General features: G+C 33.1%; 1 protein-coding gene across 1 annotated transcript in view; it reads left to right on the top strand.

Annotated features, from left to right (window-relative positions):
- The window catches only part of KCNH8 (potassium voltage-gated channel subfamily H member 8), a 181,222-nt gene that overhangs the window by 149,367 nt on the left and 15,948 nt on the right, over positions 1–15,907 (top strand). Inside the window, exon 12 of the mRNA XM_005030018.6 lies at positions 14,797–14,835. Coding sequence (XP_005030075.1) covers positions 14,797–14,835 — 39 coding nt within the window. The remainder of the gene's footprint in view (positions 1–14,796; positions 14,836–15,907) is intronic.

Here is a 15,907-nt window from a genome sequence, read left to right as displayed (position 1 = left end):
GAGCAACTTAATGTGAAAGCTCAAATAACCAACAAGAAATTTCAGATAACACATTGCTGAAAGACTTCAGGATAGACTTACCAAGGTATTTTCAAGTATTCAGTTTTGCAAGGCTTAGAAACTTCATGCCTTGTGGGACTGTTATCCTCCATTTAACATAGGCTCACTGTTAACTCAGTGTTATGAAGGGTGGCTCGTTGCTTGACTAGTCAGTATTGCTTCATGCTTTTCTGTATGCTGACAAATCTGGGGGTCGTTGTACCAGCTGCAAACACATTCAGCTTTTATAAAAACAAGGACAGCTCCTCCCAATTGGAGATGCCTGCATGATGCACAGATACTGACAGCAAACCTACATCAGCTCTGTGAGTGCAGACAGAGAAAGACCCTCTTCATGCTCACTTTAGAATATGGGATTTAAAGTCCTGAAGGAAATATCAAACATATTATTACATTTTAATGAAGAAAACATTTTCAGAATTTGTGGATATGCACTGTATTTTCATGGTATAATCTATTTTAAAATTAAAGGGGGAAAAAGAAGATCTGGAGACTGATTAGCATCCAGTGTCACAGGCACATATAAATTGAGAAAACACAGGACAGTTAACATTAGTTTCACTTCCTTGGACATCCTGGAGTTAACTAGGCCATCCACTGGTATTGCATTTGCAGCAGAACTAATCTTGGTCACGTGTATCTGATTTCAGCTCCAATTATTGTATTTATCAATAAGGATGAATAGTAGGTGTAGGGCGGCAAAAAATTTTACTAGTACAAAAAAAGGGCTCACCAAATGATGAAAGATTCCTATGGCTATAGCAGAGTGCAGGGTCAAAAACTTACTTGCTGTACACACCTAGGAGTGCAGTTCCTAGAAAATACCACATCTTCTGTATAAATAACTTGCACACAGAAATAGTCTGTTATCTGAGTTGTCTGATGATTTACTCTCACAGAATATTAAGAAGGTTTTCAGAAGTAAAATGTGTGTGCATGAAAACATGACATCTTTTAAATACAGCATTATGTCTTGGGAATGGTACTATGGGAGAATTTGGCAGCTGTGACACTAAACACTAAGATAGGGAGATTTTACTTTTGTGTGTGTGTATGTCTTTTTCAGCTTTATAGAAAGTTTTAGGTTTGAAGAGTTTTTCCATAGTCAAAAAGTAGATTGATTCATTTGAGTAGGTCAGTTTCTTATTCTGTTTTTCCTTGAATGTCTTACATGAATGCAATTTTGAAATTGAATATGATTTAATGGTTCTGAAAATGGATCAGTAGCAGTATTTAGAGCCAGGTTATCTACAGAATGAAAAAGCATGAATTTCCCCACTACAATTTGCCAAGTGCCTTTCAGTCTAGGGTCAGATGAACTACAGATTGAAATAACATGAAATAGCATGACTGTGACAAGTGCCTTTCAGACCTGACCTAAAACCTTATTGCTCTTTTAGTCACAGTCCACCAAAACTGCTTTTGGTTGTAGATTTCCAAACACTTTAAGCCACCATTAAAATGTAATGCAGCAGAAAAAAATGTAGTCTTGGTTATCCATTATACTTTTCCTTGTACTGTTTGGACTCTTTATACACAAAACTGAAGAACTTTGAACTGAATTAGAGCTAAGCGGAACAAAAAGTGACAGAAGTAATCGTGAGTTTCCTGATCCTAGTGTCAAACCTCCAAACTACCCTACCACACAGAAATTTCTATGAGTTTTTTTTTGTTTTGTTTTGTTTTCATTTTGTTTTCTTGGCTCATTTAGAGATCTAAAAGTGCGTATAGTGATGAGCTCCATCTGCAGTAAAATCCAAGTAATGTGTAATGGTGGAAAAGGCTTCGGAACTTCCACTTTATAGTAAAACAAAGAGGTGTAACCATGCTTCTTCCCAATATCAAATAGAAACTGCAGCTATCTGGTCACAGAAATATTGAGAGTTGTTTAAGTAATTTAAAAGAAAAGCTCAGGGGATTTTAAGTGCAGGAGCCGGCAATCATGTAGCTCTTTCAGCTTCTAATGAATAACGGAAACAGATACAAAAATACAGAGATAAAGTTTCAGTGGTTCCTCATAGTAGTACTAAAAACAGAAGTCCTTAAGAGATTTAGGAGTATAAACTTTAATCGTTATGCAATCACACTGTCAGACTATTATACCATCTTTTTATATATTCACGTCACAGAAAGATGTGAATTAGGAAAAAGCCTGTGTTGATTATATGTATTCTGTCCTTTGTTTTCTTTACTGAATTTTGCTGGAGAAGCTCATTCTCATAAATATATAAAATTAATTCAGCATAGCTAGGAAAAATTAATTTGTTTGGTAGCTGGAGTTTTGATGTAAACACAATTCAGACATTCTGGTGTTTCAAGCAATTTTTTTTAGGCCTGTGACTCTGACATCATAGTCATGAAATAGTTTCCTAAGTGAGAATGATTTCAGCACCCCCTTCAACCATATATTTTGCATTGTATATTACAGATTGTATACAGAGCTGGCAGCTAGAGGGCCAGATACCTGATATAATAAAGCTAGGCAGTCAGAAAAAGATTCTTACATGTACAATTATATGAAAGAAACTGGAAATGATTTTGTTATCTGCGAGCCCTGGAAATCTTGCTGTATTATAGACAGAGCACTAACAAATGTTCATAACTCCTAACTATCTTATGAGAAGCTTAAAATCAGTAAATATTACACAATATTTTTGTGGGCTAAGTAACCATTTATTGTTACTATTTCTTTTGTCTACAAAGAAGTGTTTATACTGTAGGCGTCACAACTCATTAAATATAAATAAATAAATAAATAAAGGCTGGCTACAGCCAGACTGATGCAAAGTGCAAGAGGCCTCCTTGACACCTATGTCATTTCTCAAGCTGTAATGAAGTCCCAAAGGAAGATAAGTATACAGGCACATGTGTCTTTGACTCACTAGAGCAGTATCAATATGTGCCATTTCTAAAAGAAAAGATGACATTCTTGAAGATTAAAAACTCTTTTTGACATGATTTGTAATTAATAAGAATATATTTTTTCTTTGGTAGTTTTAAAAGTACTGTTCTGTCTCTTACAGAGAGCTTTCTTTCTCCCTACCCCAAAAGGAAACACTATTCTCTTTAAAATGAAAATAGTCTCCAAAACAGGGAGAAGGACTGCATTGTTGGAGTCTATCCACAGCGTAAATTAGAGATAATAACATAATAACAAATACTAATAAGATTGCACTAGAAAAGTGGCATATTCTTCCTCCAGTTGGGAACATTCTTAGCTCCTTGATATTAAAAATAAGTAAATAGACAAATAGATTTTAAAAGGCAACCAAGGATCTATTTTTTCCCCCAAAGAAAAGGCATTGTCTGACAAATTGGGGCTTAATGCTTGTATTTTGGAGAGGCTGGTATTTAGAATTTTTTTAATTTAATGTTTGAATTGTGATTTTTTTGTTTGTTTTTAATATAATGTAGCTCATGTTGCTAATAGCAATACAAAACAAATTACCCTTTTCTACTGGGAAATCTGGCCAAAACAATTGTTCTTAAAGGTGAAAACAGCTTTAAGCTCTGGAACATAAAACAGAAGGCACAGTTTCAGAAGAATATCTACCGATTCTACTCTAGGCTGAGTTTTCTGGTTCATTCTAGTAAAGCATTAAGCACATATTTTAAGAGTATAATTCCACTTCATTTCTTAATTGGTTTATTGGTTTATTTCTGGACCTCTCTCTTTTTTTGTGTGTGTCAACTAGTTGTTTTGGTCCTGTAGGCAAATAAATAATAACAATGTAAAAAGATGCATAGAGGAAAATATATTTTGAGTTCATGCACCAATTTCAGCTAAAAGTCTGCCTATCCACAGTCTGTTTTTCAGCTAGTAGATTACTTTTTTAACATAAATTATATCTTCGTGAATTAATGAACTTTTGGTCATGATTTTTCTATATATTGTAATATAGCTCTGTTTAATTTATTAATGCAGTTTTCCAATATAGTCAGAAGTGTTACATATTTGATTAACTACTATTAACCAGCAATGGAGGCAGAGTAACATTTCTGATTTTTATTACATATATATATATATATATATCTCTTTATTTTCTACATAGTAAATAGCATTTTGTTTTAAAGAAACAGATCAAAGTTATCTTATTTGCAATTCTATTGCTTTGAAGGAAAAAAAAAAAGCAACAGCATGTTTTTATGGAAAAGATTGCTTCTAATTTTAGCAAAGATTGCAAAGTAAGAAAACATGATAGTAACTTCAGGCACATGATTACTTATTCTTATGTTTGATTTTCAGAGCCAAAAAAAAAACCTACTGATTTCTCAGGTATTTATAATAAAACCTATACAAATAAAAGATTATTTTCTTAAACAACTATTACTACACTGCTTCACTTAATCATAATTCCTCCACTCCAGAGTAGGTCATAGCTTATCTTGTGCACTACAGAACAATAAAATGTCACAAAATGCTTTTCATAATAAATATTTTTCATAGAAGATTTACCAAATAATCCCAACTATCTATTTAATAAGGAAGAGAGTTTAGCCATATTATTCATCAGCTGTGTAGAAAGGAGTGGTTTAATTAAGAAAATTTAACAAGCTTTGTTTTGACATTTATCAGTGTGGTTTGGTAACTTTGAGAAAAACTTACAATTTTTAAACAAACTTCTGGCCTTTTTAAAACAAAATGCCTCCAGTTAATCCCTGACCTTTGTCAGTAGCTTGTTTGGCAGATGATCGTGTGCTATTAATGTAGGTGTAACTCACTGGTGTTTATTGCCTGTAGCATAACAGTTATGAATGCTGCAAAATGAGAAACCTCTCAACAGCATTTTTCTGTTTTGTGTAAAAGCCGTTGTAACAGGTAGAATATAGAATTGAATAAATCATACAGAGCAGCAGAAGTCTAATACTTTACCTGCATTATTATTATGAAAAATAAAGCATCTTGGATTCCTGTTTACTACCTTTCTTTATAGTCCATGTGTACTTGGCAGCTGCACAGACCAAATTACCTTTTTCCTATTAGGATAACTTGTCTAAGTCACTGATAGATGTGCATATGTTGCTTTCTTCCTGTTGGATACTGTACTCCCATTTCTCCTTTTCATATGTCTGAAAACCTCTCACCTTCTCAGAGGGTACAGTATAGGAATGAATGTCCACCTCATACTATCAGGAACCAAAATTGCTTAAAAATCATGAACATATAATTAACTTTGACACGTCTCCTAATGTGTTCAGTGGAGTAGGTTTTTTAGTTGCCTGTATGCATGGACTGTGGTGCAATCAATGCTACTGTGCAATACTGCTCAGCACTCTTCTGCATTTTAAATTTTCTCAGATTTTTCTTTCATGCTTCTGGGACTGCCAGGACTTTTATTTTTATTATTATTATTATTGTTATTATTATTATTATTATTATTATTATTATTATTATTTTAATCTTTTCTTCTTTGCTTTGCTTCATCGTCATCCCAGAGTAAATACCCCTTTGCAAAACTATGCAGCACTCATACAATCTCACTTACACAGATCAACTTCTGTATTTCTATGGAACAAGTCATAGAATCATTAAGGTGGAAAAGACCTCCAAGATCATCTGGTCCAACTATCCCCCTATCACCAGTATTACCCACTAAGCCATTTTACTAAGTACCACATCCAACCTTTCTTTAAACACCTTCAGGGATAGTATAGATGCCTTTCTATCTCTACATGCAGATGTAGAAAGACTCGACCACTTGAGCAAGAAAATAGAGAATTTCATCCATTTTACACTTCATTCCTGGTTTTAAGTGAGTGAGAAGCAGTTTGGGAATGAGCTTTGTCATTTAACACTCTTTGTCATTTAACACTCTGCAAGACATTTCACAGATCTAGCAGTATTCATGCCACTAAACATGTTTTGATGGATCTTTGGCTACTTAAGGTGGAAACTACATGTAGTTTCAGACAGTTGATTCTGTTGCAATACTCCCTGTGCAGTTTTACAGTTTATCCTCTGCTTCCTCTGCCTGGCAATTACCTGCTGCACTCAGCATGAGAGCAGGGCTGACCTGGAGCTATATAGTGCAAGGCAGGTTCCGTTTTGTTGCCTGCTAACTCATAAAGCCTGTTTACTTGCAGTTGTTGATGTACTTGATGTGTGGTACCTTTGAGCCATCAATGCCCCTCAAGGCAGTGAGATGGTTATCTCATTATCATGTTTCTAATATGATAGTGTTTTTTTTTTTTTTTCTAATATGATGGTTTGTTTTTTTTTTTATTTTTATTTTTATTTTTTTTCTGGGATGTTTCAGGCTCCCTTCCATAGCCTTCAGTCATTCTAATATTTTCAAAAATGATAGCATATAGTCACCTATACTCTCCATTTTTGTCTCTCTCATATTCTTCTAATCTGTGATGGTGTTCTAGTTAGTAAATTCATCTTACAGCTTATTGATGCAATAGATCATCTTTTCTATTGTCAATCTTTTTCATTAATTCTTGAGGTTTTTTTATAAATCTTCAACTTTAAGCCTGAAACAAACAGAGGATGGGCTGTAAGGTTGAGTCCTGAAAGATGTTGAAAAGGCTGAAGGGGAATAGAGAAAAATAATCCATTTATTTTTTTCTGGGACTACATTACATATACGTGAGCCATCTCAAAATGTCAAGCCTTTTGGCTTTCTCTTCTTCCTGTGAATGGGCTAAGAGAAAGAAATTATGATAATTATTTATACATTATTTATAACAATACAATTAAATGCATGTATGTAATTAATTTTTTCATAACTGCATATTTTTAGACAAACAATTTTCATTGTAATTAGATTTTAAATTTAAATGAGGGGGAAAAACTACTTCTAATTTTATCTTTTGAGTCATTTTGAATACTCTCCATTCTCATTCATTTCACTTCCTGGGATTATTGCATTCTGCATCAGATTATAAAGCTTAACCAGAGGTTTACATGTTGAAAAAAAAAAAAAAATCCAGGCTAGAAAAGCAGCTTATTGATGTTTTTAGACAGTGGTATGAAGAGAGCATAAAACAGTGTCGAACAAAGTTTTAGCCAGGAAATACTCCTGTCTTTCAAAGAGTATTGATTTGGAAGCTAACCATATTTCTATTTTAGTTACTAAGCCGTGCTAGATGACAACACTTTTTCTAATATGCTTCACTATGCCTTAAGACAATACGATAATGATAACATTTATAATCTTTCTGCATGATGTTTCTACATTGGAAAAAATGGGGAAAAAAAATGTGTCTTATATCTTACACCAGTATGATTTTATTTGGTTGGTTGGTTGGTTTGCTTTGAGTTTGTTTGCTTTTTTCCCATAGTTGTTTTTATTTTACATTGATCTAGCAACAACCAGAAAATAGTCTCAAATTCTGAAGGATTCTTACAGTAACCTATCTTTTTATCATTTAGTTAGGACTAATTTAAGACTAATTAAGACTAAAGGAAAATACTGCTTTCTTTTTTTTTTTTTTTTTCTATAAGAACGTGTCCTGAAGGTGCAGACTACGTGGAGATATAATAAGCAGCATGACAGGAAGGCTTGTATGGAAAAGTTCCTATAAGGCAGAAATGTGTGAAATTAAATATCATCTAGTCTTTGATCAAACTTTATATAATCAGTGCAACTTATGTGTCAGGTAGGCATTTTATGGAGACAAGAATCCATTCTCAATTTTATTCAGCTGGTAACCTTTTTAGTGTAATTTTTAAAGATCATAGATTTGTATAATAGATGAAGGAAGGAACCTCTGAAGATCAGATATACACTCTCCTCTGCTCAAAGATATGAAAAGATACAAAATGAAAAAGCAATCATTTATGTACAAATGTGATCTAAAACTTTACTGTTATAAAAATAAATATTGGATTTTTTTTTTAATCTATACTTTCACTTAGTGAAACCAGAGCTACAGAAATTACCTACAAAAGAGTCTTAGCCAAATCATATAGATCCATATACCTCATTTTTAATGACTACACTAAGAAATACATAACTACAGTATATTCATATATACAGTAACATTTATTGCATGCAGTAACCTGAGCAAGAACTGCATTAACATCTTAAGGTGTTACTGTTCTTTTGGAGATACCGCTGTATGTAGAAAATTAAGGTTACCTCCAAAGTACATAAAAGACAGGTTTATGAACTATTTAAAAGTCTCAGGCCCGGTAGGAACACTACAACCTAGCAGAATACCAATCTAAACCCTAAGCAGAATTTATGGATATTGATTTTGATTACTAGGTTCTATGTTTGATCTAAATAGTAAAGCTTATTGATTGCTTAAGTGTTATCGCTTATAGAATGACAATATATACATAGGGTAAAAGGGAATGGGTGAATCCATTTGGTTGCAAAGTACTGTGCTATTAACTAGTCAACTTTGGTTTGGTCATTGGCTGTTCCTTCTGCCCTGTCTGAAATCATATGTATGTTAACTCTAAAATTGGTTCTAGGCTCATTGTACAGGTCCATATGGATTTATAGTCTTCATATTTATAGTTGCAGAAATTATGCAATCCATTAGAAATAGTAAAGAAATTGCTGGATTCTTTTTTATATGACAGAAATCTAACACTGGCAAGAATGTGAGGAGTTTAATGGGTGTATAGGACCAGTGGAGATGCAGTCTGGAAATCACTGGAGTCTTGAAAGACCACAGACATCAGGTTTTGGTGTTGGATAGGAATGTAATGAGATTCAGAGTTAATAACATTTCCACAAAGCTGTTCTGATGTCCTTATGTTTTTCTTTTCAACACACTTGTAAAGACAAATAGACCAAATAAGTTTTTGCTCAGAAAAAATAAATTGAATAAAATTAAATAAACAAATCTGTCCTAACCTGAAGATACAAATCGTTTTAATGGGTTTGATATTGTCACAATTAGATAACTAGCAATCCTGTACAATGTGAAGTGTGTTAAATCATGTTTTTCCAACAGTCAAAGATTTTACATAGTCATTCTCCAGAGCTCCCCTTAACAGAGAACAGAGAAAGAAAGAAATGCTGTAATGTTTTGTGAGTCATGTTCAGCAAATCTTCAGAACTCAGTTATTGAGTCACTAATCCTACTTTTCCTTTTGTTTTTTTTTTTCTTTGAAAACTAAAGGTTTTTTGTTTTGTTTTGTTTTACTTCTTCAATGTCTATATTATCTTAGTTTCTAAGCTATTTATAATTTCATGATTAATAATGCTGCTAAGAGCTCTAAAATACTACACATTCAGCTTTTCTGTATTATGGGTCCATATGAAACACAAATTGCATCTCAGGGGAAGGAAATTATGGTCGTTCTCTTACTTAACAAGTTTATATACTTGGACTTCTGCTGATTTCTTTATATGCCAGGATAAGGCTTCTTGCCCTGGGGTAAAATCATGCAAATTGCTTTCAAAGTTACTGTACAAGTGCTGTCTTCCCCAAAGTTTTAGCTCCAAATATATCTAGGATCCAGATGTATGTTCAGGTTTGTTTGTTTGTTTGTTTTGTTGGGTTTTTTTAAACCTTTTGGGAGAATTGACTAGAGGTTAACGTACTCATCAAGCAACCTTCCAAAAAGTTTAATATTCATTATTAAGGAGAAAATTTTCTGAGGAAAAAAATAAAAGTTTTAAAAATAAGTAAAAAGATTATACCTGTCCCTGCCTTATTCTTTGTAAGGTTGACCCTGAAAGCCAGACAATGCTGGGCTTTCTTAAAAGCTCTCCCCTGATATGCTGCTGTCCCCAAAACTCATCCCAATGATCTGGGCTGCCAAAACAGCTAGGCAGCTTTGGAGGTGTTTGGAAATAGGCAGTTGGTAGGTTAAAATAAAATTGTTGGGATAATATTTTTCAAGATCCACTGTATTGTCTTCACGTTTGCATTTTAAAAACCATGCTTGAAGTTAGATACACTTGTTTTTATAAGTAGTATGAAGTTTTATTTAAATATAAAAATAACAATGGTAACTTAGAATCCACACTTTCACTATTTCTACAATTTGACCTTTAGTCTAATCAGATCCATAGAACCAGTCCTGCAAACATTTATAAGTCTGTCTGGACTCTTCAAGTTGAATGAGGCTAGGCATACACTTGAGTATTTTAAAGAAGAGGAAGATTTTTGAATTTTATTGCTCTGAAAGATGTTGGCATTCATTGTAATTTCTATTGATATTATGTAAATCTTTACATGAATGTAATCTAGCAGTAGGAATATTGAAAATTTTTCTCCACTGTATCTTTTGTCTGCTGTAATATGTAAGCTTTTCCAAAAGTGCAGCCTGCCAGAACAATGTACAAGCAGTGCCAGGTCTATTGTCTATTTTAACAGTTCTTCCTTTTGTCTTTGTCTGGCCTCATTAACAGTCTCTTCTTGATTTTGTTGTGTGAATTTTTGTTGTTGTTTTGTTGCTGTTGTTGTGGTGGTGGTGGTCATGTTTTTGTTTTATTTGTTTATTTAAATTAGCACGTGGTTTGCTATGAAAGATGTGTATCAGAGCAGAATGGGATACTACTTTCTTATCCCTGTTTTGGGGTGGGGGGAGAGGGAGGTAAGAACGTAGAACTAAAAACTGACAGATTATACCAATCACATTTACTGTCTACTCAATTCTTGATTTGGGGCAGGAGATAAAGAGATTGCTTTTTGTGTCACTGACAGATTTTGTATTTTGAACAAGAAATAGGGTAGATCCTGCCAATTAAAGTATATCTTTAAATATTTTTTTTGTTAATTACTGAAGTGAAATTAACCTCCAAGTTATAAAGAAACATATGAAAACTAAAATTCTAACAAATTCTGTTAAACATGGAAAACTAATGAGAAAAATTTGAATGCAATGAAGTATAATTTTTCAAAAAAAAAAAAATTATCAAAAGCTAACCATTAACAGTCTGTTATTAAAATCTTGGGCTAGCTTCACAGGCTAATTTGTTCAAAATATATGAATGATTTAGGATAAGGACTTAACAGAAGACAGAAGAGCTCATAGCAATTCACAATATTTGGTCACATAGAACAAAGTACTGTTGACAGATCTGTTGTTCAACTTTTGCTGTTAATTCAGTATAATTCTGTACTGTAAGTAGGATCAGAGAATGCTGAAAACATCTGCTTCCACAAAATATGTCATCTTTATCTTTCCATTAAGCAAGGAAAAGAGATAAGAAGGAATCTGAGAAAAATACAGGAACAATCTGATGAAGTAACTCTAGAAACTATTATTAAAAAGGGAGATAGGGAGGAGTGTTGAGTTGCACAGTAAATGTGGATATAAAAACATCATATTTAACCTAAGATATTCTTTAAGAGTCACTAACTCTTGTGATTTAAAGGATTTGTGTTAGTTCATTGAAAAATTCCCTGATTATGGAGAACTGAGGCCTGAACACATGTGAGGCATTAGGCTTTTCAGTGGTATGTTAATCCCTTATTATGTATTTGTATCTTTTCCATTGCCATACAATAAGTTTCCAAGGAATAGAACATATGGCATGTGTTCTACCCCTCCACCCCCCGTATTTTCAATGTTTCTAAATGTGTTTGTATTGTGTTTGTTGTTGTGTTTTGTTTTGTTTTGTTTTGTTTTCTGCTTCCAAATGCTGACTAAGAACATTAGTATTCTAGTTCAATTTCAAATCCTTTCCTAAAAATGTATTTTATCCTTTTGACCCCTCAGATACAAAGCATTATTCAAATCGTTTAGGACCCAAGTCTTGCAAACAACTCAGTAAAATTGCATTTCAATTTTGTTCCTCCTTCTCATGAAGGCAATAAGAATCAAGGCAGTAAAAGCTGATAACACGTTTTTGAGCAACCAAAATACAAAATTACTTACCTGGATACTTAATACATTAACACTAAATTTAGCCATATCTCTATATTTCCAGTTTTAGGGTTTTATAATTTAAATTCATCTTGAATTGTATAGCTAACAACTTGGTTTAACTACATGTCCCCACAGAGATTCTTTTATTAAAGATTACTGTATCTTGACCCTGGAAAAATCTTTAGATCACTGGCTTTTGACAGCAAACCACTAGTGTTTGCAGCAGTGAAAATGCTCTTTTTCTGCTTGTAATAAGCAATTATAAATTATAAAAATCTTTAAACTCTCTATATTAACATATTAAATAAGTGCAAGACCATAGTTTTCAGACTATGTACATGGAAGAATTTGTTACAGTTCTGCTTGTGGTGCATGATCTATTATAGTTTTATCTTTTGAAACAAACTTTCATAACTGGATAACTCGTTTTGCAAGACACAGAGCTGAAATTAAAAATTGAATTAGGCCCTTAGAATATTTCGTACAGCTCATGTTAACATTGAACATTGGTCTTTTTTTTTTCCTTGCGCATAATAGGAAAAATGCTTGTGTTTTTCTTTCAACTGCCTTTACTATTTAACAGTTTCACTTCTTAGTAAAAGATAAGAATATGAGCTATTTTGCATCCTCTTTCTTTTTACATAAAATAATAATAATAATAATAATAATAATAATAATAATAATAATAATAATAATAATAAGCATTTTAAACAAGGTACACCTAAACAAGGTACACAAGCGCATTATCCTAAAGAAAAAGTTTTAAGAGACAATTCCTCATAATTATTTACTCTACAATGTATTTACAGATATAAAGCTATATGAAGGGTGAAGTCTTTCAATTTACTCCCTTTTACTGCCTGCTGTTTGTTGGTGGTGGTGGTGTGTTTTTTTTTTTTTTGTTTTTTTTTCTACGTTCTTCCAATGATCATCTCTTTTTTTCTTATAGAACAATATTTTTGCAGGAAGGGAAAGAGAAGGGAGTTACTGGTAGAGTTTTAAAAGCCTAACTCTCGAGGATGTGCCTGGTCACAGTTTAATTAGTTTCATCAACTTTCAACTACTAGGATGTAAAGTCCTATTTTTACTTGCACATGATATGATGCACAAGCAATAAATGTCGTTGTAGTGTATTAATATAGTCTTGGAGCTGAAAGCCCAGATGAAAGACCCCAGCAGGTCTGTTTGAACACCAGCAAAACACCAGGAGACAGCCATATAGTATTTTCTTTGTGTCTATTTCCAAGTCATAAAATAAGAATTAACAGTTATCCTCAGACAAAAAAAAAAAAAAGTTAAGTTAGAGGAGATCTTTACTCACATTATAAAGTACAAATGAAAAGTCCCTTCTAAACTCTTGAGAAGACAAATTCATACTTTCTAAGGTCTTTTTTGTTAAGCTGCTAATATTTGGGATTGGCTTGGAGTTTTAATTAAGACTGCTATTTAACATTCATACTGCACCTGTGCCTAGAGGTCCCAAAGTTCTGGGCAGAATTGTAAATTAATCCATGTGAACATATGTGCAAAGTGGGCCATTAGTACTTCCTAAGTCTGATTTTTTTAATTAATTTATTTTTTTAACTTTAACATATTAATACCCTTCCAGTTTGCTATTCTCATGAATCTTGAAGGAAACAATCTTTCTTCAATTTGTATAGATAACAGTGCAGGTTAGGAGATGGCAGTATCTGAGGTCTACTTCTCAGCTAATATCAAGTAGCACTTTTTCTAACTCAGGAAGAGCACAGCGGTTATTTTATTTACATAGCTTAATTATTGCAGTTTTTCTGTTTGGCAGTTATTAGAGTTTTATTGCTAAATTTATTGATACACCTGCTACTGACTTGGCAGTTGAGGAGTAGGATTTCTGCTTACGCAAAATTAAATATGTAGTCATATATTATACCAGTACAAATGTCTTCACTTTTATGGGCAATTGTAGAGTGTTTTTATTTTCCAAAACTGTACCTAACATCTGTGTATTTGGGAAGCCCCAATGTCTTCAAGAAAAGCTTAGCCTCTTCTACTTTGGAGAAAAATAAACCTATGCTCTCAATTTAAAATTGATGAGCGTTAAACATTCTTTATATCAACATGCAAGGCGTATGAAAGCTGAAAATCACTTCTAAAAATTCTGCTTGGTGAACTACAATACGTGTATGCCTATAAATATGGCATGCAGTCTTAGTGACTTGTCTATAATCAAGTTGTGGACATCTAAATAAAGAGCAGGACATTTGTATCCCACAGTATTAGGCAGTTCCTGCAGAGATTATGGGTAGTAGTTAATTAAAATTGCATGAATATTTATTTATTTATTTATTTGGTTGGTTTCGTTCTTCTTCCTATCCAGTAAGATAAAATTTCACGGCCTTGAACAGTTGTTAAACATGTATTTCCAATGGGATTATATTGGTCCTTCTTGCTTCAGTCCCATCACTGACTGAAAAATATTCAAAGTAGAGATTCTAGATCCTAGTAGAGTAGTAGGTTCTTATGTGACACAGATCATCTAGATGGATGCACTAGGCTGGCAGAGGAGATAAAACTACAGTGACGTAGGGGCAAAGTAGAACACTCTTCCTGCATGGGATTCCATGAGAGCAGCACTGAACCTTACCAAGTATATGCCTACCAATCCATATTCATTCACAGGTTTGGAGCGTTAACCCAACTTTTTATTAAAGAAAAATATTATTTCTACAGGTAATATTTATACACACACACATATGTGTAAATATATATATAAACAAAACCTATTTTCTGACAATAGTTTTTTCTGAGGAGCGTCATATGTTCATCGTTATGTTTAATTCAATACGTCTTTTTTACCATTAAATTATTTTCTTATATCAACAGAAATATTTTGGTTAAGATGTTTGTATGCTCTTGGAAGCCAATACTTTGCAGATATATATATATTTGTTACATGTTTTGGTTTGTTTCAGGTAATATCAAAATTATCAAACAAGTCTACGCTATCTCAGGTATGTTGCTCACGTTTTAAATCTGCAAAGCTTGACTTAGAAACACGCACACAGTTACAGCCAGATCAAAGTTGGAAAAACTCCAAGTGACTTCATTGGTTTCAGAATGAGTCTTTAAATAGCATCCTGAGATAGTTGTGCCATTGTCCATTTTATGATTAATTATGATCTTTTCTTCCAGGTGCCAAACTAGGATATCATACTATGGCATGCACATTTTAAACACATTATTCCTCAAGCCAAAGTCTTGAATATGGATAATATTCATTCTCTGTAGAGTATAGGCTACATGACAGCCAGGTCCAATGTAATTGATCTTTATATCAACCTTCAGATGACTATTATGTTTGACCAAAAAAAGCTGTTATTATATTTTAATAAACATCTTTTGATGTTTTAAATTTGTACGTTTTCATACATCTCAGACTGAAAGGTTTTACTTCACTATTTGCCAATGGATACAAAAAGAAAAACTTTCACTCAGTGGAAGTATTCCAAATACATCAAAATTAAACCTTTGCTGTAAAATATTTAAGTTGATACTGATAGGAGTTTAGAACATTTAGATAAATTTCCCAAACCTGAATTTTTAAATTGTCTTGGGTCCAACACCAAGCACCCACAGAGCAAATATTTATTTATTTATTTATTTTTAAATAGAGGTAGCTATGCCTTTTGTTGACTCAGTTCTGAAGCTGACGTTGTCACACTACTCATTAATGTGATTTTGTATAAACTGAGAAATCTGCCTACTGTCACAGCAGATGTTTCAGTCATAATAACTAAGGATGCAGAGGATATCTGGGCTTCAACTGAACTGTTATAAATGCTATTTATACATTCCAAATGGCTCCATACAAAAATGTGGAATGGAATTACCAGCCTCAGTTCTTTCCCTTGGTACACCAGGAGTCTGATAGTAACATTCAGAAGAAAGTACACCTCAGTAAAAAGTATATAAGTGTCACATGGCTTGTAAGACCTAGTCATGTGATCTTTCTTGGTACTAAGACATACTGCATTGAGTTCACTGGCTATGAAACTAGAGAGCCTTGCATTTTGTTATCTTTTT

The sequence above is a fragment of the Anas platyrhynchos genome, chromosome 2, assembly GCF_047663525.1.
Source record: "Anas platyrhynchos isolate ZD024472 breed Pekin duck chromosome 2, IASCAAS_PekinDuck_T2T, whole genome shotgun sequence".
NCBI classification, from domain to species: domain Eukaryota; kingdom Metazoa; phylum Chordata; class Aves; order Anseriformes; family Anatidae; genus Anas; species Anas platyrhynchos.
This window is presented reverse-complemented; position numbering and strand designations above follow the sequence as displayed.